This window comes from Trachurus trachurus, assembly GCF_905171665.1.
Source record: "Trachurus trachurus genome assembly, chromosome: 20".
NCBI classification, from domain to species: domain Eukaryota; kingdom Metazoa; phylum Chordata; class Actinopteri; order Carangiformes; family Carangidae; genus Trachurus; species Trachurus trachurus.
Window position 1 is genome coordinate 25281370 of NC_139911.1, and position 15648 is coordinate 25297017.

At 41.8% G+C, this 15648-nt stretch overlaps 1 protein-coding gene across 1 annotated transcript in view; it reads left to right on the forward strand.

Moving 5' to 3' along the window:
- The window catches only part of LOC311003567 (sodium channel protein type 3 subunit alpha-like), a gene marked incomplete at both ends in the record, with an annotated part of 242843 nt that overhangs the window by 130852 nt on the left and 96343 nt on the right, over positions 1–15648 (forward strand). Inside the window, 4 exons of the mRNA XM_083995335.1 lie at positions 47–285; positions 8913–9086; positions 11982–12143; positions 12237–12431. Coding sequence (XP_083851461.1) covers positions 47–285; positions 8913–9086; positions 11982–12143; positions 12237–12431 — 770 coding nt within the window. The remainder of the gene's footprint in view (positions 1–46; positions 286–8912; positions 9087–11981; positions 12144–12236; positions 12432–15648) is intronic.

The window sequence follows — 15648 nt, forward strand, 5'->3', positions numbered from 1 at the left end:
CATCAACAGTCCTCTTTCTTCTTCTTTTCTGTCTTCGGCCATGCAGAACTAGAAGAGGCCCATAAGAAATGTCACCCCTGCTGGTATGTCTTCGCCCACCGGTACCTGGTGTGGGAGTGCTCCCCTGGCTGGCTGAGGGTTAAGACGCTGGTGAAGATCATGGTGATGGACCCCTTCCTGGACCTTGCCATTACTGTCTGCATTGTCCTCAACACGCTTTTCATGGCCATGGAGCATTACCCCATGACTGATGAGTTCAATGGCATGCTCAGCATCGGAAACCTGGTGAGTTGGATGGATGGATGAATTGATGGATGGGTCTGTCAGTCACTCTGCTCTGCTGTAAGCCCAGGAGAAAACTTTCTTTGTATCCTACAACCTTTATCCAATGAGGAGAGAGAACGGCATAAAGGGGCGGTCCTCTCTGTGTGTGCAGCCAACAGGAAGTTAGCCAAAACCACCAGATGGCTTACTTCTGCTTTAATGGAGATATGTGGACAAAAGATGCCCCCTTTCCTTCAAAAGACCAAATCTAACACCACGGGTTAGGTGCAATCCAAGCTAGAGGTTCCTAACAGTCCACTTTTTTAGGGACTCCTACTCAAGTGGATCCAAGCGAACAGATCGTTATGCTTAAAGGACAATTCCGGGCAAATTCAAATCGGGGCTGTATTTTCCTAACATTTTAGGTCTAAAAGAAGGAATCTTAAATTTAATGTCTCCTGTTTTGCGGTAGTTGTGTCTGTCCCCACATCGCCACGGCAGCGATGAGTTCTGCTGCTTAGGCTGTTTACATCCCTCAAAGCCACAATGTTTTTCCACAGACAGCGTCAGATGGCGACTCAAACATGCACCCAGAAGTTTATTTACTTCAAGCAAGCCGACATGTTTGTAAAACTAGATCTAATTCACAGTCTTGCGGAGTCTCGCGCAAGACCCAAGTTGTTCCCAGTGGCGGGCTGTTAATAGGGGGCGCAAGGGCGCCACCCCCATCAAAATCTCAGGAAAAAAAGTATAGACAAAGTAAACATAAATTACATAATAAAAAGTAATTACCATATCTGTTCAGTGTTCACTCATTCTTTGACCGGCGCAAGACAGACTCATGTTTTCATTCATCAAGAATTAAAGTTAGAGGTTCAAAGACGATCACATACCGTCGTAGTCCCAACCATAAACAGCAATACGGCGGCGTTATTCTCATGAGCGTCCGCGAAACCGAAAGTAAGGAAACGCTGGTCGGCTCGACCAGCATTTCCACCATTAATTAAAATAACAAAATAACCATAGAGACAAAACGATATACAGTATTTATCGGAAATGGGCCCATTAACAAGTGTGGGTAACGTAGATTCATCCACATTAACTTGAGACTTTTTTATAACCAAATAGAAACTCCTCGTTGTCCCTTTAAAGATTCTGCGCCGGGCGCAGCTCTCTGTGCCCGTGGCGTTTGGGTCATTTTTCATCCAATCGGATTGATTCATGATACCTGTCAATCAAAGTCACACCCCTGGCAGCGGAGACGTGCCTGTCACTCAAACAGCGACAGATGCACCCTCGTGCACACGGAGCAGACAGACAACAACAACAACAAGACAGGAGACAATGGCGGCTTCAAAAGAAAATTTGGTTGTTTCTTTACGAAATAATCCTTTCACGAGGCGTTCGCTGGAGGAAGGAAGGATAAAGGAGCTTGGATCGGAGCAACCTGACTTAAAAATCCAGCAGCAGGCAAGTGACTGTGGACGGAGTTACACTGAAGCTTCTCCCGTCTGTGTTATGTCAAACACAGTTGGCTAGCTGGATGTGAAGTTAGCAATGCTCTTTATTTATCTTTATCGCCCCCCAAATTCTTTTAGCACCAGCCGCCCACTGGTTGACGCGCTCGGTGTGTTTACGTGCAGTCGGAAGCTCCCGTTTGTGTCATAAACACAGGAATATCAACTCTTGACTTGCTTGAAGTAAATAAACTTCTCGGTGCATGTTTGAGTCGCCTAAAATGTTAGGAAAATACAGCCCCAGTTGAATTTGCCCAGAATTGTCCTTTAAATCTGTTCTGATCATGTCTGAGGTCCTGTGGTTGTTTTAGATTGACAGAGTTTTGGTACAGTAAGTGTTAGATGTGCAGTTTAAACCAGGTTTACAGAGAGTCACATTCTGTAGGTTATGCTCTCAGTATGGAACCCCTAATCACCCTTCATCATGTCCGTCTGCCTGTCTTCATTTGATGACAATAAGATAAGCATGTAAAAAAAAATGTAAACATAAACCAACAAGGTTAGTTCAGTTAACAATAAACAAGTCTCCCCTTTTTTTCTGCGAGTAGAAAAGCGACGCAAGTTTTAGTATTCAAGCTGACAGAAACAGGTCGGATAGCTTTAAATCACTCACTGACTAACTCTAGTGTTTGACCCTGCAGGTGAAGTGATGATCTTACAGAAGCTGATAGGTTGATGCAATATGGTAATTGGTTCTCCTCTGGTGTGAAAGACCTGCAGCTAAAATCCCCTGCTCACACATACATCAGCATTGTCAGGTTTCCTCATGTTCAGGTAGCGGAGTAGGGCGGAGTAGAAGTAGAGACAGGGGCTTGGCCGGCAGCAGTGGTGTTCACTCACTGGAACTGGGCCCAAAGATGAGCCACTGCGGGAGTATAACCTGGTCCAAATCAAGAGGCATTTATTAAAGGGATAGTTCACCCAAAATTCAAATTTCACTCATTATCTACTCACCCTCAAGTCGACTAAGGGCAGTTGCGAACGGAGCTCACTTTTCTTCGTCCAAAAAGACACACCAAAAAACATCCAAATACCTCCACACAGCTCGTCTGCAATGTCCCTCTTGTATTGAAGCCCAGTGTCTCAGTTCACTGCTTTGCCTGTGTCTGTGCAAATCTTGCGCGAGATTCCAGCAGAGCACTGGGAGCTTCCGCTACAAACAAGCTTAAAATATAGACTTATTTAATTTTTTTTCGGAACAATTTCTCATGTTGGGGCTTCAATACAAGAGGGACATTGCAGACGAGCTGTGTGGATGTATTTGGATGTTTTTTGGTGTGTCTTTTTGGACGAAGAAAAGTGAGCTCCGTTCTCAACCGTCATATGGACATGCAGTGCTGCACGGAGCCCCACTGTAACTCAGAGAAGCCACGGAGGACTCTGAAACTTCTCCCAGCCCTTAGTCCACATGAGGGGGAGTAGATAATGAGAAAAAAAAAATTGAATTTTGGGTGAACAATCCCTTTAACCCTGTGATGTCCCTGTTTCCAATTACAGTGTGTAAACAATGTATTAATGAATGAGCAGTTGTGTAAAAACACAGAAACCCACATTTTCTTGGCCCATATTAAACAATGAGACCAGCTTTTTCATATTTGTCCATTCCAGATCCACAACCTACAAAAACATGAAGTTCTTCTAGATATGTTTCAAACTCCATAGATATCCTCTGCTAGGAGTGATATTTAGCTTAATCTGTCAACAATACCACATCACCATGACAACATATTGTCACGTGTATTGTTTTGCCTGGTGCTGACGGACCACTTGTTTACATAGAGGCTTGTTTATGCCGTTACCTGCAGCAGCTGTCGTCCGTCTGCCGTCTGCCCAATTTCACGTGAATGCAGCATGAAAAATATGATTGAGTTGCTTGTGATATACAACCGCAACGCTGGATTTCTTTAAAGTGATAGTTCAACTTTTTTGAAGTGGGGTTGTGTGAGGTAAAAACTGAGGTACATTAAGTACACTAGATGCAGTAGAAAGGTCTCCGTCCCCCCCCCCCCCCCCCCCCGAGAAACACCGACGCATCACGCTGACCGAGACACAGGCAGTACACTGTTGTCAATGAGGGACAATTAATCAGCATATTTTCACCGTCTACGAGTAGTCCTGTCTCAAAATAATACACCAGTTCAAGAGTAGGATAGAAAGTCAAAACTTCAGCTGTCTCTCTCTCACACATACACACACACACACACACACACACACACACACACACACACACACATACACGGAGGCAGTGTCATCCTCTCGCTGCTGATGTGACTGTTATTAGTGAGTGCTGATGTCAACACATGCACACTTACTTTCTAGTCAGAGTAGTTTTTCATCACTCAGTGAGTCAGACATTTTGCCTCTGCACAAATACAAACACACTCACAGTGCTCAGTGTCTAAAACTCCACGTCACCGACCTCAACAACACAAAAGTAGACAAAATGTCTGTCTGAACCAGATCTGAGACCCACATTTCTTAGGCCTCTGGTTTACTTGCTCACAGACATTCTGTATATGGTTACCACACAACAGTAGCTGTTTTTATTTACCCTCCAGTGGCAGGATATGGTACTTGTATGCAGGTCATTAATCAGATTAAAATGGTAACATTAATGCATTTTGCATTAACGCTATCTTCAAATTCAGTATCCATATTTCTATCCTAACTCATGCACATTTAGTAGCATTGCAGTCTGGGGAAATCGATGTCCACACCAGAGCGTAAACCCTGGTGGACCCTTATGTAGGCTACTCATAACACTGGCTTTGGTCCACCATGAGGTCAGACACAGACAAGAGTGAATAGTTGGGTGGAGGTGGCCTGCAGGATTATGACCAACATGTCATCACTGTCCTCTGAGGCTTCCTGCCATTCTTGGGATTTAATCATGTGGGGTTGGAGTGTAGATGCAGAACCAGTGATGACCAAAACAAACTGTCCCTCCGGTCTTTATATATATATATATATATATATATATATATATATATATATATATATATATATATATATATATATATATATATATATATATATATATATATATATATATATACTATACATACACATATAATGTGTATGTGTCACTCTGCGTATAATGTATATATATATGTATATACAGTGGCGGCTGGTGGTCAAATTAGTTGGGTGGGCAAATGAATAAATTAAATGGTTAACACAGCAGTAGCTAAAAGTTAGGGTTATCCCAGCTCACAAAAGTATAGCAACTAACTAGGCCTATACACTGCATTAAGTAGAAGGGTCTAGTCCAAAAAAAAAAAAAACTTCACCTGGTTATCTCACACATACACACACAGTCTCTCTCTCTCTCTCTCTCTTATGCACGCACACACACACACACGTACGCACGCACGCACGCACGCACACACACCCGACGATATTGCTCAATTTAAAAAAAGAAAGAAAAGAAGACGATATATGCAGCTCATATCGACGGCCTTTCTGGTCTGTTATCGCCATGTCATTTAAAGCAGATATCAGTGGAATGTTTTTGTTAATATAAGTCCTAAATAGTCCTATTTTCCGTCAGCAATCACTTACATGAAGTGTTTCAGCCTAAACACGAGTCTCTCCTTCACTCTGCTCTGCTGTAACCCGAGGAGAAAATGTTCCTTGTGGGATACAAGTGTTATCCAATGAGGAGAGAGAACGGCATGAAGGGCTGTGTGTGCAGCCAAGGGATGCGCGTGAATGTGGTGACGTAGCACGAGGACCAATTGATGCCTGACAAGGGCGGGGGCTGCTAACTCATGGTGCGTTCAAAGAAACTCGTACTTTGTGTTTTTCCTTCCTGTGAAGTCATACCAGTTCGATCTGGTACGAGTTCACGGGTCGGAAGTTACGAGTGGCCGTTATAGGGAACTTTCACAGACAACAGGATGGTAAAAACACGAGCTACGGGTTACCTGGAACGCTACCAAGTCGTAGTTGTGACTTGAAGCTGTAACTTACGGTTTCAAAAGCCTGCCTTGAACGCAGCATTAGCCGAAACGGCCGTGAAGCTGATATCTGCTTTAAGTCTCGTGCTCCCAGTGAGTTTAGAAACTAGATTCTCCACTTCGTTCATGTTAGCAAAGACAGTTTAGAGCAGTAAAGTATGCTAATGCTAATGCTAATGCTAATGCTACCTGTGATGCTAGCGCCGCTGTTTCTGTCTTCTCCCTCCCACAACAACACAACTTTTCCTCCGGTTCCTGTCATTGGTCTGAAAACAGCGGTGTTGGGCTAAATGAAATTAGCCCCAATGACAAGTAAACCTCAGCCTCTGGGGGCTGGTGTCAGAAAGCAGCATTCTCCATAGACCCCCATGTTAAAATCGCCGATTTTACATCCTCAGTAAACATGTTAAAAGCCTGGTGTCAGAACGTTTTTTCGTCTCAGTTTCTACCCCCGCACACACTCTGAGGGGGGTGAATTTTTTTTTAACTCTACCGTTTTACTGTTATTAGGTTAAAACTCTGGCCAATTTTGGCGCGGAAACGTTGAGTGACAGGTCCGAGCAGCTCCGTGGACAGCTGCTTCGAGGCCAGTGGGCGGGTTCTCATCCAACATGGCGCTGTTCAGGCCGCCATATTTGAGTCACAAAAACGACTCCCCAAAACCAATGGGTGACGTCACGGACGCTACGTCCATTCTTTTTACAGTCTATGGGCGGGACATGACGCCTGTCAATCACTGACCCTGCGTTAGCCCGCTGCTGATTGGTCAGAACCGATCGGCCTGTGGGCTGAATGAAGTTAGCCCCAACAGTCGGTAAATGGCGAGGGCGGGACATGGCACCTGTCAATCATCCACAGTCGGAAAATGAATGAGAGCAGACTCGGTGAGCTGGGGCTGATTAAAATTAGCCCATTTAGAGATAGAGTTTTTCTTGAAACTATTTGATACTGTTGTCACTTCGGATTTCACTAAGACCTAGTTTTTCCTCATCTTTTGTTGTGTAATGCAGGGAGGGCTTAGCCCCACTAGCCCATTGATACCAGCCGTCACTGTGTATATACATATGTATCTCAGTGATCATAATGATGACGAGAAAAGAAAATGCATTGTTCACCAAAACTGCACACTGGGATTTGATCCCAGACTGGAGTAAAATACTTGCTTTGACAGACAGTAGTTAAAGCAGAAGTAAGCGGAATGTTTGTGTTAATATAAGTCTTAAATAGTTGTATCTTCCGACAGCAATCACTTCTATAGAGTGTTTGGTCTGAAACACGGGTCTGTCAGTCACTCTGCTCTGCTGTAAGGCCAGGAGAAAACTTTCCTTGTATCCTACAACCTTTATCCAATGAGGAGAGAGAACGGCATAAAAGGGCGGTCCTCTCTGTGTGTGCAGCCAAGGGATGCGCGTGAATGTGGTGATGTAGGGACGAGGGCGGGGACTGCTAACTCCATCTGCTGATAGGAAGTTAGACAAAACCACCGGATCGCTTACTTCTGCTTGAAGTTATTGTGTCTTCAGTGTTTCAGAGGTGACCGGCCGTAAACCAGCTGACACCCACCAATTTTTTTGTTTGCTTTTTTGCGGTCACATCAGCACGGGTGCATCTATACGCGGCTGCCTCGGTCTCGGCCGTTGTGGCATTTGCCCATATTGCCCCATGGCCAGTCTGTCCCTGCACACACACATACACACTTGAACAAACACATACTTTAAATGCAGCAACACACAGACACCCACTTAATATAAGGCAGTATGAGGCGAATGTTGGATGAGCTGAGGTCTGCAGAGAGACACAGGCAGTGAGGCTTAAGAGATCAAACCACAGAGCAAACAGCTGAGAGAAGTAATGTGAGAATAAGTCTGAGTTTTCTCTAATTCACCAAATCACGAATGGAGCTGTTTTCACAAAGGTTTGTTCATGCACACATCAGCGGCTGGAACACACTGCACACTCCAGTTTAGATTAAGCAGTCACCAACTCTCAAGTGCATTTCAAAAGCCATGTGTCAAGAAAGGTCCTAACTGTCTCATAAGGTCCCATTTAGTATAAAGGTAGATGTCCCTCTCTAGGTTCTATATTAACACTGTGAAAGCATCAAAGCCTCAGTCCACAGAGAAATGCACACAGCCTAGATTCAGAAACTGAGCTTTAAAAACAGCCGTTAGGATTCTGTGTCTTTATTAGTATATCATAAAGCAGTCACCACACTCATGCCACACCACAATACCCACACGGAAAGAACCTATAGGTTTTAATATAGGTTTGAATATATGTGACATACATACAATTGGCCATTTTCATATATACACATATATGCTAATATACGTATATGGTGTCTTATATATCCTCATGAGGATATATGCGCATATATGAAACCTATATGCAGTTCATCTGTGCATACGTATATGCACCATATATACATATTAGCATATATGCGTATATAGTACATGAAAACGGCCAATTTTATGTATGTCACATATATTCAAACCTATATTAAAAGCTATAGGTTCTTTCTGTGTGGGTAGGGTTACCCTAACAGTACTTTATCTGAAACATACATACAATACATACTCACAATACTGATGGTATCTTTCATGCTAATAGTGCACGCTACCATTAGCATGTCAGGTCAGTTTGCAGGAACATCCCTTTGTTCTTAGCAGCTGAGCTCCTGTTGGCTTGTAAAGAACCTCAGCTGCAGTTATAGGAGGTGACATGTGTATGTGTGTGTGTGTGTGTGTGTGTGTGCGTGTGCGTGTGCGTGTGTGCATGTGTGTGGATGTAACTCATTCTGAAATGTCCTACCTTTTGGCTAACTCTGCCCTTCATTTAGCTTTGGTATATGTTTGTGAGTTTGTATGTGCAAATGGGTGTGTGTCCTTACCTGACTGTCATTGTGTCCCTGCCTCTATCTGCCCATATTTTAGCGTTGTGTGTGTGTGTGTGTGTGTGTGTGTGTGTGTGTGTGTGTGTGTGTGTGTGTGTGTGTGTGTGATACAGCCTTTACCAGTGCTCCTGATGTTCATCACTGGTTTTCTATCAATCTGTTCTACATTTCTTGATTTCTGTCAATAAATACTACCTTGTGAAGAACATTTTATTGTTAGTTTTAATCATGTATTTGGCAGGTAAAACAGTTTGCACGTTGTCTCTGTTTCTTTGTCAGGTGTTTTCCGGGATCTTCACAGCAGAGATGGTTCTGAAGATCATCGCTCTGGATCCGTATTACTACTTCCAGACGGGCTGGAACATCTTCGATAGCATCATTGTCTGCCTCAGCCTCATGGAGCTGGGCCTTTCAGATGTTGAGGGGCTCAGCGTTCTGCGCTCCTTCAGACTGGTGGGTCTTACAGTCACACTGGAGACAGTCAAATACCTCTGCACACAGAGGTGCATGGAAAGTACTGTTGTGTTGAATGTTGAAAGGGTAGTGTGTTCCAGATTGCAGTTCCTTTCGTAGACAGGGCATTTTGACTCAAAGAGGTTTTCCTGTATGGAATGGCCGTGTCATCAGCGTAAAGCTGGACATCCACATTTAAACAAAAATCAGGCAAATCATTAATATACAATGTGAATAAAATGGGCCCCAATATGGACCCTTGGGGGACCCCTACTGGACAACCCATAAAAGAGGAACTGGCACCGTCCACCACAGTTCGTTGTTCTCTATGTGACAAGTATGAGTCAAACCATTTAATAGATTGAGAAGAAAAATTTAAATGAGACAGTTTGGATAAAAGTACCTTATGATTGACGGACGGTATCAAATGCTCCTTTTAAATCTAAAAAACAGCACCAACACATCCATGAACATCCAGATAACACTTAATTCTCTCCATGAACATGGTCAATGCAGTCTCGGTGGAATGGTAAGGTCGAAACCCAAACTGCATGGGATGTAAAGGAGTATGGCTATTGCCAAAGAAATCAATGACTTGTTTGGCGACCCACTTTTCAATTACTTTAGAAATAACAGGTAGGATGCTAATAGGTCTGTAATTATTTAAGTCAGACTTGTCGCCAGCTTTAAATACTGGAGTAACTGAGGCCATTTCCATGCCTTAGGTACGGAGGATCGATAAATTAACCAGGTGCACAAGTGGGGGAGTTAAGGCCTCCTTATGTGATTTCAAGAAACTGGTGTCAAGCCCGTGTATGTCCTTGGCTTTAGAGTTGTTCAAATTACTTATGATATCAATAACTTCTGAATTTGTGATTTCTTGAATATTAAATTTGGGCTCGATATTGTCAGACAAGTTAGAAACCTGCTGATCAGAAACTTTGAGAGGTGTGAACTGTTTCACCAAATCCTCTATTGAGTTTATGAAAAAAGAATTAGATTCCTGAGCCAGGATACCAGGGTTTCTCACCAGCTGATTGTCGATTTTTTAAATTCCAGACCCTTAGATTCCTGCTTGGGTTGTTTTCCTGTTAATTTATTCATATTCTGCCATATTTTTTTACTGTTACCTCTAGCGTTCTCAATCATTTGAATAAAAAAATCAACGTAATTTTTTTAACAAAACGACTATTATTTACACTGAGCACAAAATGTACTTTTGTTATATTTGAGTGAGACCAAAACTTTTCCACAAAACAATTCCTTAGTTTCAGGTGTCTTACCTCATTTTATTTAAATGTAGCTATATGTTTCATGCCAGAGACAAATGAAGGAAAGAAAAACCTAAAAAACTATTTATTTTGGTGTTGTTTAGGCCAGTGCTTTATCCTTATTTTACTCAGCTGTTTGCACTTTATGCTACAATTAAATAATAGTTTGTTGCTACAAGCTGCATATTTCATTAAAAGTTTCATGAACTATCATCTTAATTGTCTCTATTTTAAGTTAGCATGTAACTTAAACACTTCAAGCTGAAAGCTAATGATGGTTATATAAGAGCAGCTGCATGCTGGTGCCATAAGCTGTATGTTTTACATTAAATTTATGTATGATCCGATTAGTCGACGAATCGAAAAAAATAATCGGTGACTAGTCTACTATCAAAATAATGGTTTGTGGAAGCCCTAGTGGATTGCTAGGGTTGTTACCGACAAATTTCGAAATTTCATATCATCAGCCTGATTAGAAATATATTTACTGAGAAAAATGTTTGTATTTAATACTTATTTCCCCCACCGTATACTATACATGCACAAACACGCACGTGTATGTGTACGCGCATGCACAAGCACACACACACCACCCACACACACATTTTATTTATTTTTTATCATTTGTCTTTCTTTCTTTCTTTCTTTCTTTCTTTCTTTCTTTCTTTCTTTCTTTCTTTCTTTCTTTCTTTCTTTCTTTCTTTCTTTCTTTCTTTCTTTCAAGGTATTATTTTTTACAAAACCAAACAAAAAGCCTTTCCTGGCCTCCGTAAAATTGTTATGAGAAGCTAAGTAGGTTAAGCTAAGTGAACACTGTCTGATGAGGGGACACAAAACTATAAAACTCAAAGCAGCAAAGAGATGTCAGAGACAGCATGTATTCACAGCTGATATGTCAATGAAGTGGCAACAGTGGGCAGGACTTGTCACAGCATGCAGGGGATACAATTATTGGCTGGTGATCACCAATGTCACTCAAAACAGAAGTTCAGCTGCGGCCGACATCACAGCACAGACTAACAAGGACTGTGGCTATGAGCATCCACCTAAAATACACTCACACACATACACATACACATACACATACACATACACATACACATACACATACACACAAAGAGAAATAGTGAGGGATCCTTGAAGGCTGTCTGGACCCAGATCAGTCTCTCTGTGTCACTCTGGGTATTGTCAGGTTCTGCCACAGGCAAACACAAACACTAATAAACAAACACACATGTTCACTTTTGATTCTTTCCCGTTCTTTCTGCCTCTGCTTTCTTTTTGTCTGGTTTCTTTAAATTTCATTTCTGTTACTTTTTTCCTTTTTCTTTTTTTTTTCTTTTTTCTGTTTTAATTTTCTTTCTTGTATCTCTCTGATGTTGTCCTTCACTCTCTTGTCAAAAGAGTCTTTGGAAACCAAGGCATAATAAAGACCCATAACACAGCACATAACAACATGAATCCCTCTATGAGTTTCACTGTCACTGTTAAACTTGTCAAACCAGAGGTTGGCACACACAAACTTCTATATTTGTCACCTTTACTGACTTTGTCAAACACTGAAATTTGGCTTCTTTAATTTTGAAATTCTGTGTCTTACTTCTCTCTCTTGTCTCACTTCCAGTTGCGTGTTTTCAAGCTTGCTCGCTCATGGCCAACCCTCAACACCTTGATCAAGATCATAGGGAATTCCATGGGTGCTCTGGGAAACCTAACACTTGTCCTTGCCATCATCGTCTTCATCTTCGCTGTTGTTGGCATGCAGCTGTTTGGAAAAAACTACCAGGTAACACATCTACCTGTGACCAAGACATTCCATATGTGAACATCTACAGGTTGATGCCATTAGGCTGTTCTCTCTTCTCTCCTCCACCTTCAGGACTGTGTGTGTAAGATCTCAAAGGACTGCATTCTTCCTCGCTGGCACATGAAGGACTTCTTCCACTCCTTCCTCATCGTCTTCAGGGTGCTGTGTGGCGAGTGGATAGAGACCATGTGGGACTGCATGGAGGTCGCTGGTCAGCCGCTGTGCCTTCTCGTCTTCATGCTTGTTATGGTCATCGGAAACCTGGTGGTGAGTGAACTTTGATCCTTTCATTTGTGAACGGTGTCCTATTGCTCATCAAGCACTGAAAGCACTAGAGACTTTACTGGCACATGTTAACCAATCAAGGCAAACAAAGCCAAAGGGGACAACGTCAAAAACTAATCTGAGGCTCCGTTTATACGTACCTGGTTATTTTTAAAAACGGAGACATTAACCATGGTTTGCAGCCTCCGTTTAGACGCAAACGGAGAAATCTCCCCTGAAAACAATTCTTTTTAAAAACTCCGGCCAGTGTGGAGATTTTGGAAAACTCTGTTTGCACGTTTGCATGTAAACAGAAAAACGGAGATTTGTGTAGCCGACGTCAGACCCTGACGTCTAACCGTAACCATATTACATAAATAAATAAATAATAATAATGATAAAATGTAATGCAGACTGATGTGTTCATTGTAAAACATTTATTTATTGATGTAACGTTAAATGAAGCTTCACTTTTCATTCAAACAAACTAATGTTACTGCCACAACTGTTAGATTTCATCAATGAGACCAACATTTATCTCCTAAAAATAATTTAACCAGCTGGTGGTAAACCTCTAAAAACCTGCGGGTAAGTTAATTAGTAGGGATGGGTATTGATAAGAATTTAGCGATTCCGATTCCATTATCGATATTGCTTATCGATTCGATTCCTTATCGATTCTCTTATTGATTCTCATTGGGTGAGGGAATAAAAGAGAAATGGGTTTGTTTGCATTAATGCAGTGGTTCCCAACCTTTTTTGGCTCATGACCCCTTTTGACATCACAAATTTCTGGTGACCCTCATTCAAGATGAGCAAGCTCAGATATTTGTATATGCTGCATTTTATTTGATCTTGATTTATATTCAAGAAAGTGGAATGTATAAAGAATATAGTTGTTTAAGATTGTGAAAAAATAATTAGTTTATTTAAAAAAAAAAATTTAATCAATTACTAGACATTTAAGGTGATCCCATTTGAATTCCAGGCGACCCCACATGGGGTCCCAACCCCAAGGTTGAAAACACTGCATTAATGGCTCTAACATTAAAAAAGTAGACAGGACCGACCTGCCTGGACAGGTTAACACTATAGACCACTGTGGCTGTGGGGCAGCTGTGCTCACAGGAGGAATTTAACAATGTTTCCATTACATGGTTTTTATGCATCTGTATCTTCTCACTAGTTATTGTTTTCATAACGTTCGTTTTTATACGGAGTGAGCGAGCGAGCGAGCGAAAGAGAGAGAGCGCGCGAGAGAAAAGACACAGGGCGTAGCTACCGTTTCACGTGGCTACGAGCAAAACCTGAAAGGAAGTGGTTAGAATAAAGAGAGAAAAACAGAAAGAATAAACATGTAGCCTGTTCAGGAGACGTTGTCCTGTCCTCACGACGTGAAGGAGGGAGGAGCGGAGGGTGGCTCTGGCTCACAGGTTAGTGATGAGGAAACGTCACTGTCAGCTGCATCTGTCAGCTGCTGCTCCACGCAGACACGCCACTAACTTTATTTTGTGAGAACAAACGGTGACATGTGGATATAAACACTAAGCACCCTCATTTATAATGAAGATTGATTTTAACGTAACGTCACGTAGGCTAATTAATCAATTAATGCGCGAGTTTCTGAACCAAACGGAATCGATAAGGGAATCGTTAAAGCAGACACGCACACGATTCCAAGAATTGATCCAAGTTGGAACCGGTTCCGAAGAGGAACCGGTTTTCGATACCCATCCCTATTAATTAGCGATCGTTTTGTCCCCCGGGAGGACGACAGAGGCTGGCCGACCGAGCAGCTCTGCAGAGCGGACACTGTCTCTGTGATGTCCCGGTCGTTGCTCCACAGGTGGAGCTTCACTTCTCCGGAAAAAAAAAAGCTTCACCTCTCCGAGAAACATCGGAGCAAACTTCTAAACAGCCTCATCTGGATAAACTGGCCGTATATTTGGCATCTAAACAGTTACTTTCTCGCATGAAAAAGTATTAAAACTTTACACACAAGGAGGGCAAGTGACGTTGTTGTTGTTGTTGCTGTTGCTATCAGGTTGCTATGTGGGATCATGTGTGGGATTCTGATTGGCTAACGTGGGCTTGAGCTTCTCGCTACACTGCTACTGCTACTTTGGCATGCTCTTGACGGCATATATACACGGGTTAGTGTAAACGAAACGTTTTCTGAAAACGGACTGGTGTGCACGCAGTATTTTTTTGTAAACGGAGAGGGTGAAATGTCCGTTTATGAAAATAGCCGGGCACATGTAAACGTAGTCTGAGGTCCTTCACAGGAAACAGCTACATGCTCAACACAGTGGCAGCAGTGGAAGAGAGAACGTAGACAACAGGACACAGGTAAAACAGCTGTTTTACTGAGCTGCTGGTCTGGTTCTGTTGTGTTGGAGCAGGTTGCTACTCAGGCACCAATCCCTAGCAAGAACCTTTGATTGAGACCCAGACCTTAAACCAAATTACACAAACACTGAAATATTTTATTTATTTATAGAATTTATACCTGCAGTACTGTCATTTCCTTTCAATATTTATATATCATGGTCACCTTACATTATGATATTTTTTTATTTCATGCATACCTGCTGTATTAGTATATTTATATTCATATCTATATTTATATCATTGTCACTTACTTCGCAATATTTTTATATCAATGGTCACTTTACATCACAATATTGTTATTTCATGCACACCTGCAGTAGTATTTATGTTATTTATACTTATAAAAGTATATACATATATCAGGCCACCTTATATCCTTATATCCTCAGTACTTGTTTTGCACATTGCCAGGTTGAAGGTTGATTTGTTTTATTGTTTATTGTGTCTATATTTTCTGTCTGTTGAGCTGTGTTGTGTTTGTGTTTTCTCTAATGTGACAATGTCTAATGTCTCTGATGTAACAACTACATTTCCCCTTTGTGGGATGAATAGTACATCTAATCTAATCTAATTAAATCATTGACACTTCTAGTGTTGTCCCAGTACCAACATTTGGTACATCCCTATTAACTCTTTAACTGCCAGCCATTCTCACAGCAGCTTCCTCCAGCTCACCAGGCATTTTCCAGCTTTTTGACTGATCTTTTTAGACCCACCATATATTATGTACTATTACTACATACACATTCAACCCATCTAATGAAATTCTTGAGAAATTGGCAGTTGAATATAGGTTAGTGCTCCTTTATATTTTGCTTTAGTGACACCT